The 19,582-nt window shown below is 41.7% G+C and overlaps 1 protein-coding gene across 8 annotated transcripts; it reads left to right on the top strand.

Moving 5' to 3' along the window:
- Positions 1-745: 745 nt before the first annotated feature.
- LOC110500416 lies at positions 746-18,792 on the top strand. 8 transcript variants are annotated; one of them, XM_021577780.2, is made up of 25 exons: positions 746-1,102; positions 1,374-1,437; positions 1,908-1,970; positions 3,308-3,376; positions 7,889-7,966; positions 8,108-8,167; positions 8,263-8,325; positions 8,459-8,533; positions 8,727-8,801; positions 8,910-8,981; positions 9,083-9,148; positions 9,304-9,369; positions 11,409-11,480; positions 11,592-11,660; positions 11,752-11,829; positions 11,959-12,024; positions 12,348-12,431; positions 12,538-12,621; positions 13,090-13,143; positions 13,290-13,397; positions 14,896-14,935; positions 15,033-15,084; positions 15,417-15,831; positions 16,478-16,675; positions 17,225-18,792. In XM_021577780.2, exons 2-25 carry the CDS (start codon positions 1,375-1,377, stop codon positions 17,507-17,509), a joined length of 2,355 nt encoding a protein of 784 aa, XP_021433455.2. In that variant the 5' UTR covers positions 746-1,102; position 1,374; the 3' UTR covers positions 17,510-18,792. The 8 variants fall into 8 exon arrangements, with proteins under 8 accessions (XP_021433455.2, XP_021433454.2, XP_021433457.2 ...); XM_021577779.2 differs by having other exon boundaries at positions 747-1,102; positions 11,589-11,660; XM_021577782.2 differs by having other exon boundaries at positions 748-1,102; positions 3,308-3,364; positions 11,589-11,660.
- The last annotated feature ends 790 nt before the right edge of the window (positions 18,793-19,582 follow it).

The following is a 19,582-nucleotide window of genomic DNA, read 5'->3' as shown; positions in this document are numbered from 1 at the left end:
ACAATGGTTGGACATATTGGAGGCAGGCTCTAGTTCTTATTATAGCTCAGTGGGACAGGTGCGCCACTCTGTCAGAAGGCAAATTCGGCTCGATTTAAAACAAAAGTTACGTAATTAAGCACATGTATTAATGAGTAGGATTCTATGTTTTCACAAGCAAAAATATTTTTTTTTTTGTGTTTTTTTAAAACAAATTCTTTATCCGCCTTCCCAATAAAAACTAGTTTGAAAATTCAAACGTTTATTTTATGGAATAAATATTCCTGGATGATGCAACCTTGTTGACAACATGACCGAGCGGTGCAAATTACTGTTTGATTTGAGATGGGCGCTCCGCCCTCCCAGGCTTCGCCCGAGGATATGACAGGACATATGCCGGTAAACCCCGGGCCAGATTAATCGAACCTCCTCAATAACTCTGCAAAAAATCATCAATACTAGTGGGCGGGTCTTCTCAGTTCTTACATCTCAAACTTTTCACAAAGCGCAGATACAGGGCATTTGGCTTTCACAGTTGGGTTCCGACTCGAGGGTCTGGTGTACTGCTCCTATTTGCGATAAAATGAGTTTATCATAAACCGGAACAGAAAGAAAAACGTGTTTGTCTTGAGCTCCCGAGTGGCGCAGCGGTCTAAGGCACTGCATCTCAGTGCAAGAGGTATCACTACAGTCCCTGGTTCGAATCCAGGCGGAATCACATCTGGCCATGATTGAGAGTCCAATAGGGTGGCGCACAAAACGCCCAGGGTAGGCCGTTATTGTAAATAAGAATTTGTTCGTAACTGACTTGCCTAAAAAAATAAAAACCCTATTTCTCGTCAGTAGGCTATTTTCCACCGCTGCAAAACCAGTATGACAAGTCACAAGGGCAGTGACGGAATTTCAGATAAAATGAGTTTAACAAACCGGAGCAGAAAGAACAAAGTTGAATGCCGTCAAGTTTGTGTTGACCATATTCCGCGTCAGTAGGCTAGTTCCCATCGCTGCAAAACCAGTTTGACAAGTCATAAGGGAAGTGACGGAATATCAGAAGTGTTTTCCTTCGCGTTTTCTACAGCCCTACTGTAACACCTCAATTATAACTTATATGTGCCATATTAAGGTAGGCTTTAATGCTTCATATTATCGTATTGCATAATGTTGTGAGTGGTGATAACAACCAACGCTATTGTAGTAGGCTAAATATATCCCAGTCGTGTGTTGTATTGACATTGATTAACCTAGTCAAAGTCAACTCAAGGTAGTTATGTATCTGACCGGTATCAGTGGTTATAGGGACACATATAACACACGGGTGCTATACAACCTGATTGTGTGTGTGTTCTATTCGAGTCATGTGTTTCTCATGTGTCACTTTTGTGTATGTAACACAGTATGAATAGTCCGCGAAGGGACAACAAGTCTTCTCCAGTGGTTCCTCCCAGACCCAGCAGTGAGGTAGGACACTGATTGAATACACACACTAGAGCTGGAACGATAAACCGAAAAGTATCGAACAGACCGATCACTTATCGCAGGCATTTTGCTGATCTCGATCATTACGGTAAGTAGCCTATACTCGAGAAATGTGAAGTTTGAAAATGAGATGTTTGTTAATATGGTTAATTGGGACAATGATTTCTACAACCATCAACATTAGTAGTAGTAGTTTAAGTACTTGTTTGTAAAAACTGTAATGCACAGTAATGTTATAAACGTATCATTGTTTTTACCCCCCACCCCACCCTCAGTGTCCCATTGAATCCAGTGAGCTCATGTGATGTGTGTATGTGGTTGTGTGAATCCTGATACAAAAAAAGTGTCCTATTGAACGGACAAATAGTGTTTCTTTCATCGTTCTTTTTGTAATTCATTCGTTTTACTCATTCATTTGGTCCATGATATTGATGTCTTCTGTCTTCACACAGGAGATGAGCAACCCAAACGCACACCGCTTGAACAAAGAGAATGATACGAGCAGTAACTCACAGGTATCAAATCAAATTGTATTTGTCACATGCGCCGAATACAACCTTACACCTGCTTACTTACATGCCCTTTAACCAACGATGCAGTTTTAAGAAAATACCCCCAAAATTAAGCGATAAGAACAACAAATAATTAAAGAGCAGCAGTAAATAACAATAGCGGGACTATATGCAGGGGTTACCGGTACCGAGTCAATGTGCGGGGGCACCGGAGTCGAGGTAATTGAGGTATGTACATGTAGGTAGAGCTATTAAATTGACTATGCATAGATAATAACAGAGAGTAGCAGCAGCGTGGGGGGGGGGGGGGGGGGGGGGGGGGGGGCAATGCAAATAGTCTGGGTAGCCATTTGATTAGAAGAGTGACTTAAAATGCTGTACTGACACACACAGACAGCTCCGTCTTACTATACTTGTGAGGACTTTTTGGGGAGCAACAATTGATTCCCATTCAAAATCCTATTTTCCCTAAGCCTAACCACTGACCCTTAACCCTAACACTAATTCTAACCCTAAACCTAAGCCCAAAATAGCCTGCTTTTAGCAACACGGGTGTATTTCCATTCACTAGCAATGCTTTCAATTGTATTGGGTTGCACAAAAACAGTCCACAGGAATACAGAAGTTAAATACAAATCCATTTCAACTTACTGTGCCGGTGGGTAGGATATTTGGTCATTATGACAGAGGTGATTTGAGACAAAATATCGTAAGGATCGTATTATTAAACAGAATTTCCAAACGTGGGTGTGTCGTAGACCCACTTCCTCTCGGCTTACCTCATGTCAAAATAGATGTCCTGCACATGCGCCATAAGTGGGCAAAAAAGGAATAACTTGTGTTGGACTTATATTTTGACATGAGGTAAGCCGAGAGGAAGTGGGTCGACGACACACCCACGTTTGGAAAGTCTGTTTAATAATACAGTCCTTTCGATATTTTGTCTCAAATTCCTGTCCACTGGCACAGTAAGTTGAAATGGAATTGTATTTCACTTCTGGATTCCCGCAGACTGTTTTTGCGCAACCCAATACAACTGAAAGCAACGCCAGTGTATGTAAATATGCCCACTTTGCTAAGAGCAGCTAATACATCCCCATTGTATCGTCGGTGAACACAACACTAACGAAAAGTTTGTTGTTTTTACAGACGATACAACAATGCAGTTGATGCAATTGACTGTTAACCATGATCAAACAATTGTTTTCAGTAGAATAACACTGAGAGTGAGCTGCTCCCCAAATCCAAGGTTATAAAAGGCTACAACTGAGCATGCTCTCTCTGCCCATTGTAAGTAGATTTTGTGATGAGTTGTGTTTTTGTTTGTTTCTTTCCAACAGAGGACTGGGATGATGGGAGTCATGCAGAAAGTCAACCCGTTCAAAACCACGACACAGGTTACTACATCAGTAATGTTAAATAGATTACTATTTTCATAGCCTAGTCCCAGATCAGTTAGTTCTGCTCAAATCAAATCACATTTTATTGGTCACATACACATGTTTAGCAGATGTTATTCCGGGTGTAGTGAAATGCTTGTGTTTCTAGCTGCAACAGTACAGTAATATCTAACAATTCACAACAATACACACAATACACACATCTAAAAGTAAAATAATGTAATGAAGAAATATATAAATAGTAGGACGAGCAATGTCGGCGTGGCATAGACTAAAATACAGTAGGGTAGAATACAGTATATACATATGAGATGAGTAAAGCAAAAATATGTAAACATTATTAAAGTGACTAGTGTTCCATTATTAAAATGGCCAGTGAGTCTATGTACAGCACCAGTCAAAAGTTTGGACACACCTACTCATTCAAGGGTTTTTCTTAATTTGTACTATTTTCTAAATTGTAGAAAAACATCAAAACTATCAAATAACAAATATGGAATCATATAGTAATCAAAAAAGTGTTAAACATATCAAAATATATTTTATATTTGAGATTCTTCAAAGTAGCCACCCTTTGCCTTGATGACAGCTTTCCACACTCTTGGCATTCTCTCAACCAACTTCATGAGGTAGTCACATGGAATGCATTTCAATTAAAAGGTGTGCCTTGTTAAAAATGTATTTCTGGAATTTCTTCTTTCCTTCTTAATATGTTTGAGTCAATCAGTTCTGTTGTGACAAGGTATGGTTGGTATACAGAAGATAGCCCTATTTGCTAAAAGACCAAGTCTATATTATGGCAAGAACATCTCAAATAAGCAAAGAGAAACAACGGTCCGTCATTACTTTAAGACATGAATGTCAGTCAATCCAGAAGATGTGTACGTTTCTTCAAGTGCAGTCGCAAAAATGATCAAGTGCTATGATGAAACTGGCTCTCATGAGGACCGCCACAGAAAGGAAGACACAGAGTTTCCTCTGCTGCAGAGTTAACTGCACTTCAGATTGCAGCCCAAATAAAGGCTTCACAGAGTTCAAGTAACAGACACATCTCAACATCAACTGTTCAGAGGAGACTGCGTGAATCAGTCCTTCATGGTCAAATTGCTGCAAAGAAACCACTACTAAAGAACACCAATAATAAGAAGAGACTTACTTGGGCCAAGAAACACAAGCAATGGACATTAGACTAGTGGAAATCTGTCCTTTGGTCTGATAAATCCACATTTTTAGATTTTTGGATCCAACCGCCGTGTCTTTGTGAGATGCAGAGTAGGTGAACAGATGATCTCTGCATGTGTGGTTCCCACTGTGAAGCATGGAGGAAGAAGTGTGATGTGTGGTGGTGCTTTTCTGGTGACTGTCTGTGATTTATTTAGAATTCAAGGCACATTTAACCAGCATGGCTACCACAGCATTCTGCAGCGATACGTCATCCCATCTGGTTTGCGCTTAGTGGAACTATCATTTGTTTTTCAACAGGAAAATGACCCAAAACACACCTCCAGGTGTGTAAGGGCTATTTGACCAAGGAGAGTGATGGAGTGCTGCATCAGATGACCTGTCCTCCACAATCACTTGACCTCAACCCAATTGAGATGGTTTGGGATGAGTTCAAACGCAGAGTGAAGGAAAAGCAGCCAACAAGTGCTCAGCATATGTGAGAACTCCTTCAAGACTGTTGGAAAAGCATCCCTCATGAAGCTGGTTGAGAGAATGCCAAGAGTGTGCAAAGCTGTCATCAAGGCAAATGGTGGCTACTTTTAAGAATCTAAAATATAAAGTATATTTTGATTTGTTTAACACTTTTTTTGGTTACTGCATAATTCCATTGGTGTTATGTTATGGTTTTGATGTCTTCACTATTATTCTACAGTGTAGAAATAGTACAAATAAAGAAAAACCCTTGAATGAAGACTATGTTGAAAAAACAATGTTTACTACAGCAACAGGGGCAGGCAAACGACAGGTCAAGGCAGGCAGGGGTCGATAATCCAGAGTAGTGGCACAGGACGGCAGGCTGGCTTAGTGTCAGGTCAGGTCAGGCAGAGGTCGGTAATCCAGAGTAGGGGCAAAGGCACAGGACGGCTGGCAGGCTCAGGGTCAGGGGTAGGCAGAGTGGTCAGGCTGGCGGGCTCAGAGTCAGGACAGGTAAAGGTCATAACCAGGAGAGCGAGAAAAAGAGAGATTGGGGGAAAGCAGGAGCTGTGAAAGACCGCTTGTTGACTTGATAAACAAGACGAACTGGCAACAGACAAACCGAGAACACAGGTATAAGTACCCAGGGGATAATGGCGAAGGTGGGCAACACCTGGAGGGGGGTGGAGACAAGCACAACGACAGGAGAAACAGATAAGATATTTTCCATTTGAACATCTTGGTCATGTTCTGTTATAATCGCCACCCCTCATAGCCTGGTTCCTCTCTAGGTTTCTTCCTAGGTTCAGGCCTTTCTAGGGAGTTTTTCCTAGTCACCTTGCTTCTACACCTGCATTGCTTGCTGTTTGGGGGTTTAGGCTGGGTTTCTGTACAGCACTTTGTGACATCGGCTGATGTAAGAAGGGCTTTATAAATACATTTGATTGATTGATTGATCAGGGCGTGATAGACTGGTACTGTATCTAGGGCAGCAGCCTCTAAGGTTCAGGATTTCATATATGGGTGGAAGCCGCCTAGTGATGGTTATTTAACAGTCTGATGGCCTTCAGATAGAAGATGTTATTCAGTCTCTCAGTCCCAGCTTTGATGCACCTGTACTGACCACGCCTTCTGGATGATAGTTGGGTGAACAAGCAATGGCTCGGGTGGTTGTTGTTCTTGATCTTTTTGGCCTTCCTGTGACATCGGATGCTGTAGGGGTCCTGGAGGGCAGGTAGTTTGCACACTGTGACGTGTTGGGCAGACCGCACCACCCTCTGGAGAGCCCTGCGGTTGTGGGTGTTGCAGTTGCCGTACCAGGCGGTGATACAGCCCGACAGGATGCTCTCAATTGTGCATCTGTAAAAGTTTGTGAGGGTTTTTAGGAGCAAGACACATTTCTTCAGCCTCCTGAGGTTGAAGAGGCGCTGTTGTGCCACCTTCACCACACTGTGGGTGGACCATTTCAGATTGTCAGTGATGTGTACACCGAGGAACTTGAATCTTTCCACCTTCTCAACTGCAGTCCCGTCAAAGTAGATAGGGGCTTGCTCCCTCTGCTGTTTCCTGAAGTCCATGATCATCTCCTTTATTCTGTTTACGTTGAGTGAGAGGTTAATTTCCTGGTACCACACTCCCAGGGTCCTCACCTCCTCCCTGTTGGCTGTCTCGTCATTGTTGGTAATCAGGCCTTCTATTGTTGTGTCAAGGGAGTACAGGAGGGGGCTGTGCACGCGCTCTTGTTGGACCCCTGTGTTGAGGATCAGTGAAGTGGAGGTGTTGTTTCCTACCTTCACCACCTGGGAGCGGCCCATCAGGAAGTCCAGGACCCAGTTGCACAGGGCGCAGTTCAGACCCAGGGCCCTGAGCTTAATGATGAGCTTGGAGGGTACTATGGTGTTGAATGCTGAGCTATAGTCAATTATCCGCATTCTTACATGGGTATTCCTCTTGTTCAGATCGGATAGGGTAGTGTGCAGTGCGATGGCGATTGCTTCATCTGTGGATCTATTGGGGCGGTAAGCAAACTGAAGTGGGTCTAGGGTGTCAGGTAAGATAGAGGTGATATGATCCTTAATAAGCAAATTAGGCACATTTGTGCAGTCTGATACAACATTTTGAACAGAAATGCAATGGTTTATTGAATCAGTCTTAAACTTTGCACATACACTGCTGCCATCTAGTGGCCAAAATCTACATTTCACCTGGGCTGGAATAATACATTATGGTCTTTCTCTTGCATTTCAAAGATAATGGTACAAAAAAATACAAAAGAACGGTTGTTGTTTTCTTTGTATTATCTTTTACCAGATATATTGTGTTATATTCTCCGACATTCCTTTCACATTTCCACAACCTTCAAAGTGTTTCCTTTCAAATGGTACCAATAATATGCATATCCTTGCTTCAGGGTCTGAGCTACAGGCAGTTAGATTTGGGTATGTCATTTTAGGAGAAAATTGAAAGAAATGGGAGGATTCTTAAGAGGTTTTAACTAACCTCTCAAAGCACTTCATGATGACAGAAGTGAGTGCTGTGGGCGATAGTCATTTAGTTCAGTTACCTTTGCTTTGCAAACTCCTAAGGTCATTGTCACACCAACTCCCGTAGGAGTTGGCAAGGCATACAAATATAACATTTTTCTATTTGGCAAGGCAGGATAAACTGATCTGGGACCAGGGACTGTATTAAAAAAGTGCCTCACAGTAGTGAGTTCTGATCTAGGATCAGTTTAGCCTTTCAGATCATAATGAATAAGATAGGGAGAACGTCATCTGAGATCAGCACTCATTCTCTGAGACGCTTTATAAATACAGGCACAGGCTACTATTTTTAGTGGAAACAAACACCAAAGATCCTCATTGATCCTTCTCTTCCACCCAGGCCTCCTCTACAGCCAGTACAGCTACAGATCCAGTGTCAGAGAAGACTTTGGATGGAAATGTCCCTGAAGCGAAACAGGTAGAGATTTATGCTCTGCATACTCTGTATCTAAACTGATCCGACTTGTCAGACTTCTGGTCCTTTTCATGAATAATTAACAAAAAAAGATCTGTGTGATATAATTGAGGGAACCATAATGCTTGTTTGTATGTGTTGCAGAACCTGGGTATGTTCAAAGGAGTGACACAGAAAGCCAACCCATTCAGGTCCTCTACACAGGTATTAGCCATAATCCAGTAGATCATACTATGTTGTTCAACACTATGTTTTTTACATTTAGTACCAATTTGTGTGTGTGTGTGTGTGTGTTTTAGGTGAGAAAAGAGGACCCTCCAAAAGACACTGTGGATCAGGAAAAGCTACCAGAAGGCAAACAGGTAAACCTGTCTGTTCATCCTTGAATCTAAAGCATCATTATCCTGATTATAGGACTATATTAGTGAGTAGAGTAAAATGGTATTGTTGCTGCTGTACTGAAAATACTTTTTGTGTCACTTGTGCACCTTTCAGGTCTTCCAGAACCCTGGAATGTTCACGGGAATGATGCAAAAAGTCAACCCTTTCAAATCTACAGCACAGACACAGGTCGTGAAGATGAGTTCACTTGGTCACATTACAGTAGTCTCCTGAAATACATTTGTTCACCCTGTATCATATTGCAAAACAATAGTAATATTTAGGACTGATAATTAGAATGACGTTACTAATGCAAAGCAGTAAATATTCAAATTCCCTCTTTTCTCTCTCTCCCTTTCCCTTCCTCTCCTCATGTTTTGAGGACACTCAGTCGATACACAGTGATCTGTCCTCCAGTGCTGGCAGTCTGGCCGAGAACACCACAACAGAAAGACAAGTACAGCCCATGTCAAAATAATGTCCTACCATGTAGTCTGCCAAGTTACACACCAAGGCCTATTGAAGACTATTCTGTACATTCGTTATCTATTTGCGTGTGTTTCAGGTGAGAAAGGAGGACCCTTCAACAGACACTGTAGATCACCAAGTGACAGCGAAGCTTCCTGAAGCCAAGCAGGTAAAGATGTTTATCCATGTTCAGTAAAATAATGAGTTGAGGAACTTTAAGAGCGGATCATCCTGAAAGGGATTTGTATGTCATGTGGTTTGCTTTTGCAGAACCCTGGAATGTTCACGGGAATGATGCAGAAAGTCAACCCATTCAAGTCTACAGCACAGAATCAGGTACTTATGTCGATGATGGTGATGATGATAATGCTGTATCATATTGCGATGAAACAGTTTTGGACGGATGCTTTTGGTTATGTAAAATTCCAAGCTGTGCCAAATACTCTAACTCACCGTTTTCCTCATTTCTCCATTTCTCTCCTCGTTTTCAGGATACTCAGGCCATACACAGCAATCTGTCTTCCAGTGCTGACAGTCTGGCTTCTACAGGAAGACAGGTACAATAAGGCATATATACAAAATAAAAATAAAATATATATATATATGTGTATGTCACGTGCTTCATAAACAACAGGTGTTGACTTAACAGTGAAATGCTAACTTAGGGGCCCTTCCCAACAATGCAGAGAGAAAGAAAATAGAGACATAATAGAAAAGTAAAACACTGAATAATAGATACACAATGAGTAACGATATACACGGGGTATCCAGTACCGAGTCAATGTACAGGGGAGTGAGATAATTGAGGTAGATATGTACATATAACTAGGAACAAAGTGACAGATAGCAAATAATAGCACCGGCATATGTGATGAGTCAAAAAAGTTAGTATATACAGTTGAAGTCGGAAGTTTACATACACCTTAGCCAAACACATTTAAACTCCGTTTTTCACAATTCCTGACATTTAATCCTAGTTAAAATTCCTTAGGATCAGTTAGGATCACCACTTTATTTTAAGAATGTGAAATGTCAGAATATTTCTTTCATCACATTGCCAGTGGGTCAGAAGTTTACATACACTCAATTAGTATTTGGTAGCATTGCCTTTAAATTGTTTAACTTGGGTCAAACGTTTCGGGTAACCTTCCACAAGCTTCCCACATAAGTTGGGTGAATTTTGGCCCATTCCTCCTGACAGAGCTGGTGTAACTGAGACAGGTTTGTTGGCCTCCTTGCTCGCACACGCTTTTTCAGTTCTGCCCACAAATGTTCTATAGGATTGAGGTCAGGGTGTTGTGATGGCCACTTCCAATACCTTGACTTTGTTGTCCTTAAGCCATTTTGCCACAACTTTGGAAGTATGCTTGGGGTCATTGTCCATTTGGAAGAACCATTTGCGACCAAGCTTTAACTGATGTCTTGAGATGTTGCTTCAGTATATCCACATAATTTTCCTGCCTCATGGTGCCATCTATTTTGTGAAGTGTACCAGTCCCTCCTGCAGCAAAGCACCCCCACAACATGATGCTGCCACCCCCGTGCTTCACTGTTGGGATGGTGTTCTTCGTCTTGCAAGCCTCCCCCTTTTTTTCCCAAACATAACGATGGTCATTATGGCAAACAGTTCTATTTTTGTTTCATCAGACCAGAGGACATTTCTCCAAAAAGTACGATCTTTGTCCCCATGTGCAGTTGCAAACATTAGTCTGGCTTTTTTATGGCGGTTTTGGAGCAGTGGCTTCTTCCCTGCTGAGCGGCCTTTCAGGTTATGTCGATATAGGACATGCTGTAGACTTTATACTGTGGATATAAATAATTTTGTACCTGTTTCCTCCAGCATCTTCACAAGGTTCTTTGCTGTTGTTCTGGGATTGATTTGCACTTTTCGCACCAAAGTATGTTCATCTCTAGGAAACAGAATTCGTCTCCTTCCTGAACGGTATGACGGCTGCGTGGTCCCATGGTGTTTATACTTGCAAACTATTGTTTGTACAGATGAACATGGTAGCTTCAGGCATTTGGAAATTGCTCCCAAGGATAAACCGGACTTGTGGAGATCTACAAATTTTGGGCTGAGATTTTTTAGATTTTTCCCATGATGTCATGCAAAGAGGCACTGAGTTTGAAGTTAGGCCTTGAAATACATCCACAGGTACACCTCCAATGGACTTAAATGTTGTCGATTAGCCTATCAGAAGCTTCTAAAGCCATGACATAATTTTCTGGAATTTTCCAAGCTGTTGAAAGGCACAGTCAACTTAGTGTATGCAAACGTCTGACCCACTGGACTTGTGATACAGTGAATTATTAGTGAAATATTTTGTCTGTAAACAGTTGTTGGAAAAATGACTTGTCCTAACCGACTTGCCAAAACAATAGTTAGTTAACAAAGACATTTGTGGAGTGGTTGAAAAACAAGTTTTAATGACTCCAACCTTACTGCATGTAAACTTCCGACTTGAACTGTACCATTTAGACCTATCCATGAAATGTCCCCTAGTGTAAACTGCACATGTACAGGGTTATCAGAACACAAGTCATTTCCTATTCAAGACTATGTTTTACATTTGGTATCCATTTGTGTGTATTTTAGGTGATAAAGGATGACCCTCTAACCGACTGTGTGGATCACCATGCCACAGAAAAGCTGCCAGAAAGCAAACCGGTAAACGTGTTCATGAGGCATAAATAAGATATACTCATAAAGACGTTTTTTTCTTCTGCTGTCATACAGAAGATTTGTGTGCCATGTGTTCAACCTTGTGTGTTGCAGCAGCAGAATCCTGGAATGTTTATGGGAATGATGCAAAAAGTCAACCCTTTCAAATCTACAACACCGATTCAGGTAGCCGTGGTGATTATGATCAACCTGTATCATGTTGCAAAGTTGTGCTAAATATTCAGATTGACTTATTTTCTCTCTGCCTTCTTTTCAGGACACCCAGTCCATACACAGTGATCTTTCCTCCAGTTCTGGTAGTCTGGCTGAGAGTAACAGTTCTGCAGTCAAACAGGTAAACCTGTTTATCCCAGGTGCTGAGGCATACACATTCTTAGTATAGAAATAGAACCGTGCTAATAGAGGAACATTTTATTATCACTACTAAGTGATTTCTGTGTTCACCTGTTTTTTTTTTCTTCAGAACCCTGGGATGTTCAAGGGAATGATGCAGAAAGTCAACCCATTCAAATCTACAGCACTGACCCAGGTAGCCTACACACCCTTGTCGTGATGCAAAGGAAGTTCCGATAGTTTAGACCAGAGTTTCCCAAACCGGTTCTGGAGTAACCCCAGCCAGTCCAGTTATTTGATGTATTCCAGAACTAGCACTGCTGATTCAACAAATGAAGGGCTTGATGATTAGGAGATCATTTGAATCAGGTGTTCTGGAGCTCATCGAAGACGTGGACTGGCTGCGGGGTACTCGAAGGAGAGGTTTGTGAAACCTGGTAGAATGTCACTATATGCAAAATGGCAAATGATTTAAATACTCCCCCTCTCTTCCTCACACTCCCTTCCTCTCCATTTCAGGAGACTCAGCCGTCATACAGCGATTCATCCTCCAGTTCTGACAGTCTGAGTGACACCAGCGTCTTCAGCCCTGCGGAGAATCAGGTACGACAGCGCGTCTGTGATGTCCCGACCTGCAAAATAAAATGCAATTGCATATTTCCGGCACAGGGTTAGCTAAAATAACAACTTGCTCCATCCCTTGTCACAGACCGTGTGGTACACAGACAACGAAGCAACTTCTTCAGTGAAAAGTGGACCTCCACCACCACAAGAAAATAAGAAAAGGACTGGGGCATGTCACTCTTTTATTTAATCATACTATTATATTATACAATCAAATGTATTTTAAAATTAAGCAATAAGGCCAGAGGGATTGTGGTATATGGCCAATATACCATGGCTAAGGGCCGTTCTTATGCTTACGCAAAACGGAGTGCCTCGATACAGGCTTTAGCCATGGTATATTGGTCATATACCACAAACTCCAGAGGTGCCTTATTGCTATTATCAACAGGTTACAAATGTAATTAGAGCAGTAAAAAATAAATGTTTTGTCATACCCGTGGTATGCGGTCTGATGGCTGTCAGCCAATCAACATTCAGGGCTCGAACCACCCAGTTAATAAAGCCATTTTTACATCAGCAGTTGTCACAAAGTACTACACTATAACACTATCATCCTATTTAAGTACATCATCTACATAGGGCCTCTTCATAGGGCGTGTGTTCTTATGTGTCTGTCTGTTTGTTTCTCTGGTAGACATTCCAAATCCGAAGGATTCTCCCTGGTGCCCTGTTTGGCTATGAAGCTAAAGTAACCATATTTCCACTCTCTTCCTTTTGGTCTTAGTTATGCCTGTCTTTTTTTTACTCTTAGGTGTGTTATTTTCTTAATTTTCACATGAATAATATTACAGTTGAATAATATCTTCACTTATATTCATCTTTATTTTCCTACAGAATACTGATGCTCAGCCCACAGCCCAGGCGGGCCTAGTGGATGTCCAGACACTTGAGATGGCTGCAGTGCCAGTACCTGGTGAAGGAAACCCACTGGACAGTGAGGATGTATGTATCACATGTACTATGTTGCATTATGATACTTCCGAACTCACTATGACATTCCTTATATTGCATTATAACACTATGACACTGGAGATGGCTGCAGTGAGGATGTACAGTATATCACAAAAGTGAGTACACCCCTCACATTTTTGTATTTGAGTATATCTTTTCATATGACAACACTGAAGAAATGACACTTTGCTACAATGTACAGTAGTGAGTGTACAGCTTGTATAACAGTGTACATTTGCCGTCCCCTCAAAATAACTCAACACACAACCATTAATGTCTAAACTGCTGGCAACAAAAGTGAGTACACCCCTAAGTGAAAATGTCCAAATTGGGCCCAAAGTGTCAATATTTTGTGTGGCCACCATCATTTTCCAGCACTGCCTTAACCCTCTTGGGCATGGAGTTCACCAGAGCTTCACAGGTTGCCACTAGAGTCCTCTTCCACTCCTCCATGACGACATCACGGAGCTAGTGGATTTTAGAGACCTTGTACTCCTCCACCTTCCGTTTGAGGATGCCCCACAGATGCTCAATAGGGTTTAGGTCTGGAGACATGCTTGGCCAGTCCATCACCTTTACCCTCAGCTTCTTTAGCAAGGCAGTGGTCATCTTGGAGGTGTGTTTGTGGTCGTTATCATGTTGGAATAGTGCCCTGCGGCCCAGTCTCCGAAGGGAGGGGATCATGCTCTGCTTCAGTATGTCACAGTACATGTTGGCATTCATGGTTCCCTCAATGAACTGTAGCTCCCCAGTGCCGGCAGCACTCATGCAGCCCCAGACCATGACACTCCCACCACCGTGCTTGACTGTAGGCAAGACACACTTGTCTTTGTAATCCTCACCTGGTTGCCGCCACACACGCTTGACACCATCTGAACCAAATAAGTTTATCTTGGTCTCATCAGACCACGGGACATGGTTCCAGTAATCCATGTCTTTAGTCTGCTTGTCTTCAGCAAACTGTTTGCGGACTTTCTTGTGCATCATCTTTAGAAGAGGCTTCCTTCTGGGACGACAGCCATGCAGACCAATTTGATGCAGTGTACTGCGTATGGTCTGAGCACTGACAGGCTGTACTCACTTTTGTTGCCAGCGGTGTAGACATTAATGGCTGTGTGTTGAGTTATTTTGAGGGGACAGCAAATTTACACTTTTATACAAGCTGTACACTCACTACTTTACATTGTAGCAAAGTGTCATTTCTTCAGTGTTGTCACATGAAAAGATATACTCAAATATTTACAAAAATGTGAGGGGTGTACTCACTTTCGTGATATACTGTATGTACGTATATTACATGCCCTGTGTTGCATTATAACACTTCGTAATTTACTATGACACTGGATGTTGGTTATTGTACATGTATGCTTTACATTGCAATATAACCGTAAAACATATGACTCACTGTGACACTGGTGGGCATAAAAAATAAATCTCTGTGAATTCATACTGCATTATGTGTATGTGACTAATAGAATTTTTTTCTTAGAAGGAGGAAGGTCTTATGGATTGGTGGCAAACAGTAGAGGGTATGTTTGGCACAGAGCACTATTCTTCACCAGTGTACATGTGCGTTCTCCCGTCGTTGTTTACAGTAACTACAGCTTATATCTCTGCTCCCCCTAGGTTGGGAAACGTGGAAGGAGTCCAACACCTTTGACGCGGATGAAGGCGAGATGTAAGCATTTTCATGTATTTACCCATTGGTTGTGTCGTTTTAAGAGAAATTGTCAATGTGGGATTTCATACAACGTGTATTAAACGTCTTTAGGGAACCCGACTGAACTGCATAACGCAGAGACATAATATTTATAGTGTAAGATCAGGCTTATTTCTCCAGGATTCCCAAGGTATCGTTGTTTGAAAAAAGGATACAAGTTCTTACAAACCCCTCCCTCTCTTTTTTTTTCTCAATTATTCGCCACCTTTTCTTATTTGTCCTTCCCCTTTTCCGTCACTCTCTTTCTCCTCCCTCCCCTCTCTCTCTCTCTCTCTCTCTCTCTCTCTCAGGGCAGTGGAGGCGGTGGCGGACCGTGTCTTCATGGCGGCCCGTCTCTTCGTGCGTCTCTTCAACCAGCGCGGGGCCTCCTTACAGCAACGCATCCTGGAGCTCCTATCATTGGCCGACGCCGCCGACAGCTTCCACAAGAAGACTGTGAAGGCCAGCGTGGGGGGCGGAGTCGCCAGCGTTGCTGGGAGCATCACCACTATCACCGGCCTCATCTTGGCGCCGTTCACCATGGGAACGTCGCTCATCGTCACGGCGGTGGGCATCGGTGTTGCGACGGCGGGCGGGGTAGCGTCAGCCTCTGCAAATATTACCGATACGGTGCACTCCAAGACAGACAGGAAGAAGGTGGAGAAGATGATTCAGGATTACCAGGAGGAGATGAAGGATATCAAGGAGTGTCTGGACTTTTTGCAGGTGGGTGAAGGGTGGAGTTGTCCCTAGATCATGCGGCGCACGTGTCAGGACTGGCCCGCGAGTGATTTTTCTTTTGGCCCCCCCAAATTTTGTAGTTATCTATCTTTTGGAATTTTAGTTTTAAGTAAAAAAAAAAAAAAAAAATCTTAAACGGTAAAATCACCAGGAATTCAGCAAAAAGGACATTTGGTTTAGTTTAAAAAAGAAACATGATCGTGTCTCAATGTAATCTAGGTATGAAATTCTTGTTATTTTCAAATGCAATCTCTTTTTGGGCTTAGCTGTGGTCAATTTGCGGTGTATAAATGATCAGAATTATGTTCCGGCCCCCCGACCATCCACTCTGACAAATCGACCAGCGGCTGAACCTAGTTGCCTATCCCTACCCTAGATGCTGATCTTAGTTAGTTTAGTATTTTCACCACTAATGGTGAGGTTTCGAATTGGAGGAGGGGAAGGTGATCCTAGATCTGCGCCTAGGGGAAACTTCACCCAGCAGTGTGCAGCTGAGGTGAGGAGTTGGGGGGGGGGGGGGATTTAGGTGTCTTGACCTCTGACTTTATATCACGTTGTTGCTTCTTTTCTTACTCTCCTTTTATTTCTCCCTTGCGCTTTCTCTTTCTCCATCTCTCTCCATCCACCTCAGGTCGGTATGGAGACCCTGGAGGAGTGGGACTTTGATCAGTACGTGGACAGCATCTCTAAGAAATATCTCAACCAGAATGTCAAACACGTGATGAAGGAGGGTGGCCGGGCCGGCAAGGCATTACTAATCAACACAGAAAGTCTGATCAACACCGTGCAGGTTCTCAACGTGGCAGGCGGAGCGGCCAAGGCAGCCCAGGTACATGATGATGATAATACATTATTTGTTTGGTACAGATTAGGGGTGTGGACATTTAAAGGTTCAAATATTTCATCTCAATTGGGATACTTGCTTACTCCGCCGCACAAAATTATAATCGCTGTGCAGTTATCACAAAACATTATTTTCTGTGTTATAAAGGCCTGGGGAAAGTTGGCTATAAAGGCCAGGCTATAAAGGCCCGGGGAAAGGTGTTTAATTGAAATAAAACCAGAGAGGAAGAGGCAAACTGTAGGCTACTTTGGTGAATTTGCGAGGCATGCAAGACAAGACATTGCTAGATACAGATTACCTTGCCATAAGATACTGACTCTACCGCTACGCTTGTTTACACTGAGCTGCCCCATCAAGTTGGCGCTAATTTGCAGCGTCCATCCCTAGATTGGGTTTCAAACAGGGAAAAGGAAAAGACAAGAAAACAAATCACTGATCAAAACAAACAATATAGAATAGATCACGAATGGTTCAGTTCTTGATGTTCTCCATGTGCTGATTAGCTTGTTCAAATTTTGTTTTTATTTTTTTTAGGTGATGAGTGTCACCACAGGAGTAATGTCGGGTCTCTTCCTGGCCCTGGATGTGTTCTTCCTGGCAAAAGACTCCATCGAGCTCAACAAAGGAGCCAAGACGGAGTTCGCTGGGAAGATCAGGGAAGTGTGTAAGGATCTTCAGAATGGACTGTTGGAGCTCAACCGCATTAAAGAGCAACTGCAGAAAACTATGGATGGGATCGAGGTGGTGGAAGAAGAGGAGGAAGAGGAGGAGGAGGTGTACGAGTCTGATCCAGAGAAACTGGCCCAGTTGGAAGAATGAGTGAAGGAAGAGAGGGAGGGAGGGAAGTTTTCGGTTGTGAAACCGAAGGCGTTTGACCAAAAATGTTGACCAATTTTTTTTGTTACTTATTCCTTTACATGCAGTAGACCTATAATCTGTGCTATGTTTAAGCCAAAAAGGTGCCTAGAATGTTTTTGACATGGCCAAACTTTGCCAAATTGCCACTTTATTTTTCAGTCGAGAATGTAGTGCCTTATTTAATGTAACACCGAAGGTGTCACTAGTCTTCTTATTTCTATATTTTGCTCATTTTTATGACTGGTTAGTAGGGGAGAGTTTGGAATGATGACCCATTTTTTTACATTCAGCATCAGTAGGTCAAGCTAAATATAGTATTCTTTCTAACAAAGATATTGAAATATATTTCAGGATGTCATGTATCTCTGGAAATAATCAGAATTCATGTAAACAAAACACTTTTGAAAACACAGCTTGTCCAACAAAAGTAGTCACTTGGTTTTGGGATAAATTGAGCATAGGGACACATTTCTAACACTTTGTACTTTTCAAAACACTTTTAACGTAGGCTCAGGCCCTGGTTTAACCTCATATCCCAGTGATAATGCCTTGCATTACGCCTAGGAAGAAAACACTTCATTTGAGGGCCTTAGAGGGGGATGAACCTAACCGAGGAAGGCATTTTTCATCATTTGAGTAATTATGACTAATCAAGGTGTCTTCAAAAAATGATGCTTGTTATGCATAAAACTGACAATGTAATAATCATTTTTATGGGGTATATTGATAGCCAATGGCTCAATTTGACCCTGGCAACAATTTTGACTATATTAGACCACACAAGGATGCACTTTCATGCTTCTGTTGGTATAAGACTTCAATTTTAGCTTATAAAGACCCCAAATGATGTATAGAACAATCTACTTTAGTTTAGATACAAGCAGTGGTGTCAAGTACTTAATAAGTAAAAAATACTTTAAAGTCCTACTTAGTAGTTTTTGTGGGTATCTGTACTTTACTATTCATATTTTTGACAAATTTTACTTCACTACTACACTCCTAAAGAAACCTATGTACTTTTTACTCCATACATTTTACCTGACACCCAAAAGTGACATTTTGAATGCTTAGCAGGACAGGAAAATTGTCTAATTCACACTTTTACCAACAGAACATCCCTGGTCATCCCTACTGCCTCTGATCTGGGGGACTCACTAAACACATGCTTCGTTTGTAAATGATGTCTGAGTTGGAGCATGCCCCCGGCTATCAGTAAATACAATAAAAACTGGAACATGTGGCCATCTGCTTTGCTTAATATAAGGAATTTTAAATTATTTATACTTTTACTTTTGATACTTAAGTACATTTTAGCAATTACATTTACTTTTGATTACTTAAGTATATTTAAAACCAAATACTTTTAGACTTTTACTCAAGTAGTATTTTACTGGGTGACTTGCTTTTACTTGAGTACTTTTTCTATTATACTCAAGTATGATAATTGGGTAATCTTTCCACAACTGGATACAAGCATAACACAAATTATTTGGACTTTGTGAAAATATGTTTTTTGGACCTAACTTGTTTAACACTTTTTCCATGGTTACCTCTTCCTAACTCTTCCAGTCATTCAAGGGTTTTTCTTTAGTTTGACTATTTTCTACATCGCAGAATAATAGTGAATACATAAACTCTGAAATAACACATATGGAATCATGTAGTAACCAAAAAAGTGTTAAACAAATCAAAATATATTTGAGATTCTTCAAAGTAGCCACCCTTTGCCTTGATGACAACTTTGCACACGCTTGGCATTCTCTCAACCAGCTTCATGAGGTAGTCACCTGGAATGCATTTCAGTTAACAGGTGTGCCTTGTTAAAAGTTAATTTGAGGAATTTCGTTCCTTAATGCTGAGCCAATCAGTTGTGTTGTGTCAAGTTAGGGGTGGTATACAGAAGACAGCCCTATTTGGTAAAAGACCAAGTCCATATTATGGCAAGAACAGCTCAAATAAGCAAAGACAAATGACAGTCCATCATTACTTTAAGACATGAAGGTCAGTCAATTCTGAAAATGTCAAGAACTTTGA

Source organism: Oncorhynchus mykiss, chromosome 21, assembly GCF_013265735.2.
Source record: "Oncorhynchus mykiss isolate Arlee chromosome 21, USDA_OmykA_1.1, whole genome shotgun sequence".
Classification (NCBI taxonomy): Eukaryota; Metazoa; Chordata; class Actinopteri; order Salmoniformes; family Salmonidae; genus Oncorhynchus; species Oncorhynchus mykiss.
Note: the sequence above shows the minus strand (reverse complement) of the source record. Positions and strands in the feature narration are given on the sequence as shown.

Coding starts and splice junctions, on each gene's coding strand:
- LOC110500416 (XM_021577779.2), top strand. CDS start 1,375: ATGAATAGTCCGCGAAGGGACAACAAGTCTTCTCCAGTGGTTCCTCCC. Junction 12,432..12,537: donor TCAGCCCTGCGGAGAATCAG/GTACGACAGCGC, acceptor CCCTTGTCACAG/ACCGTGTGGTACACAGACAA. Junction 15,832..16,477: donor AGTGTCTGGACTTTTTGCAG/GTGGGTGAAGGG, acceptor CATCCACCTCAG/GTCGGTATGGAGACCCTGGA.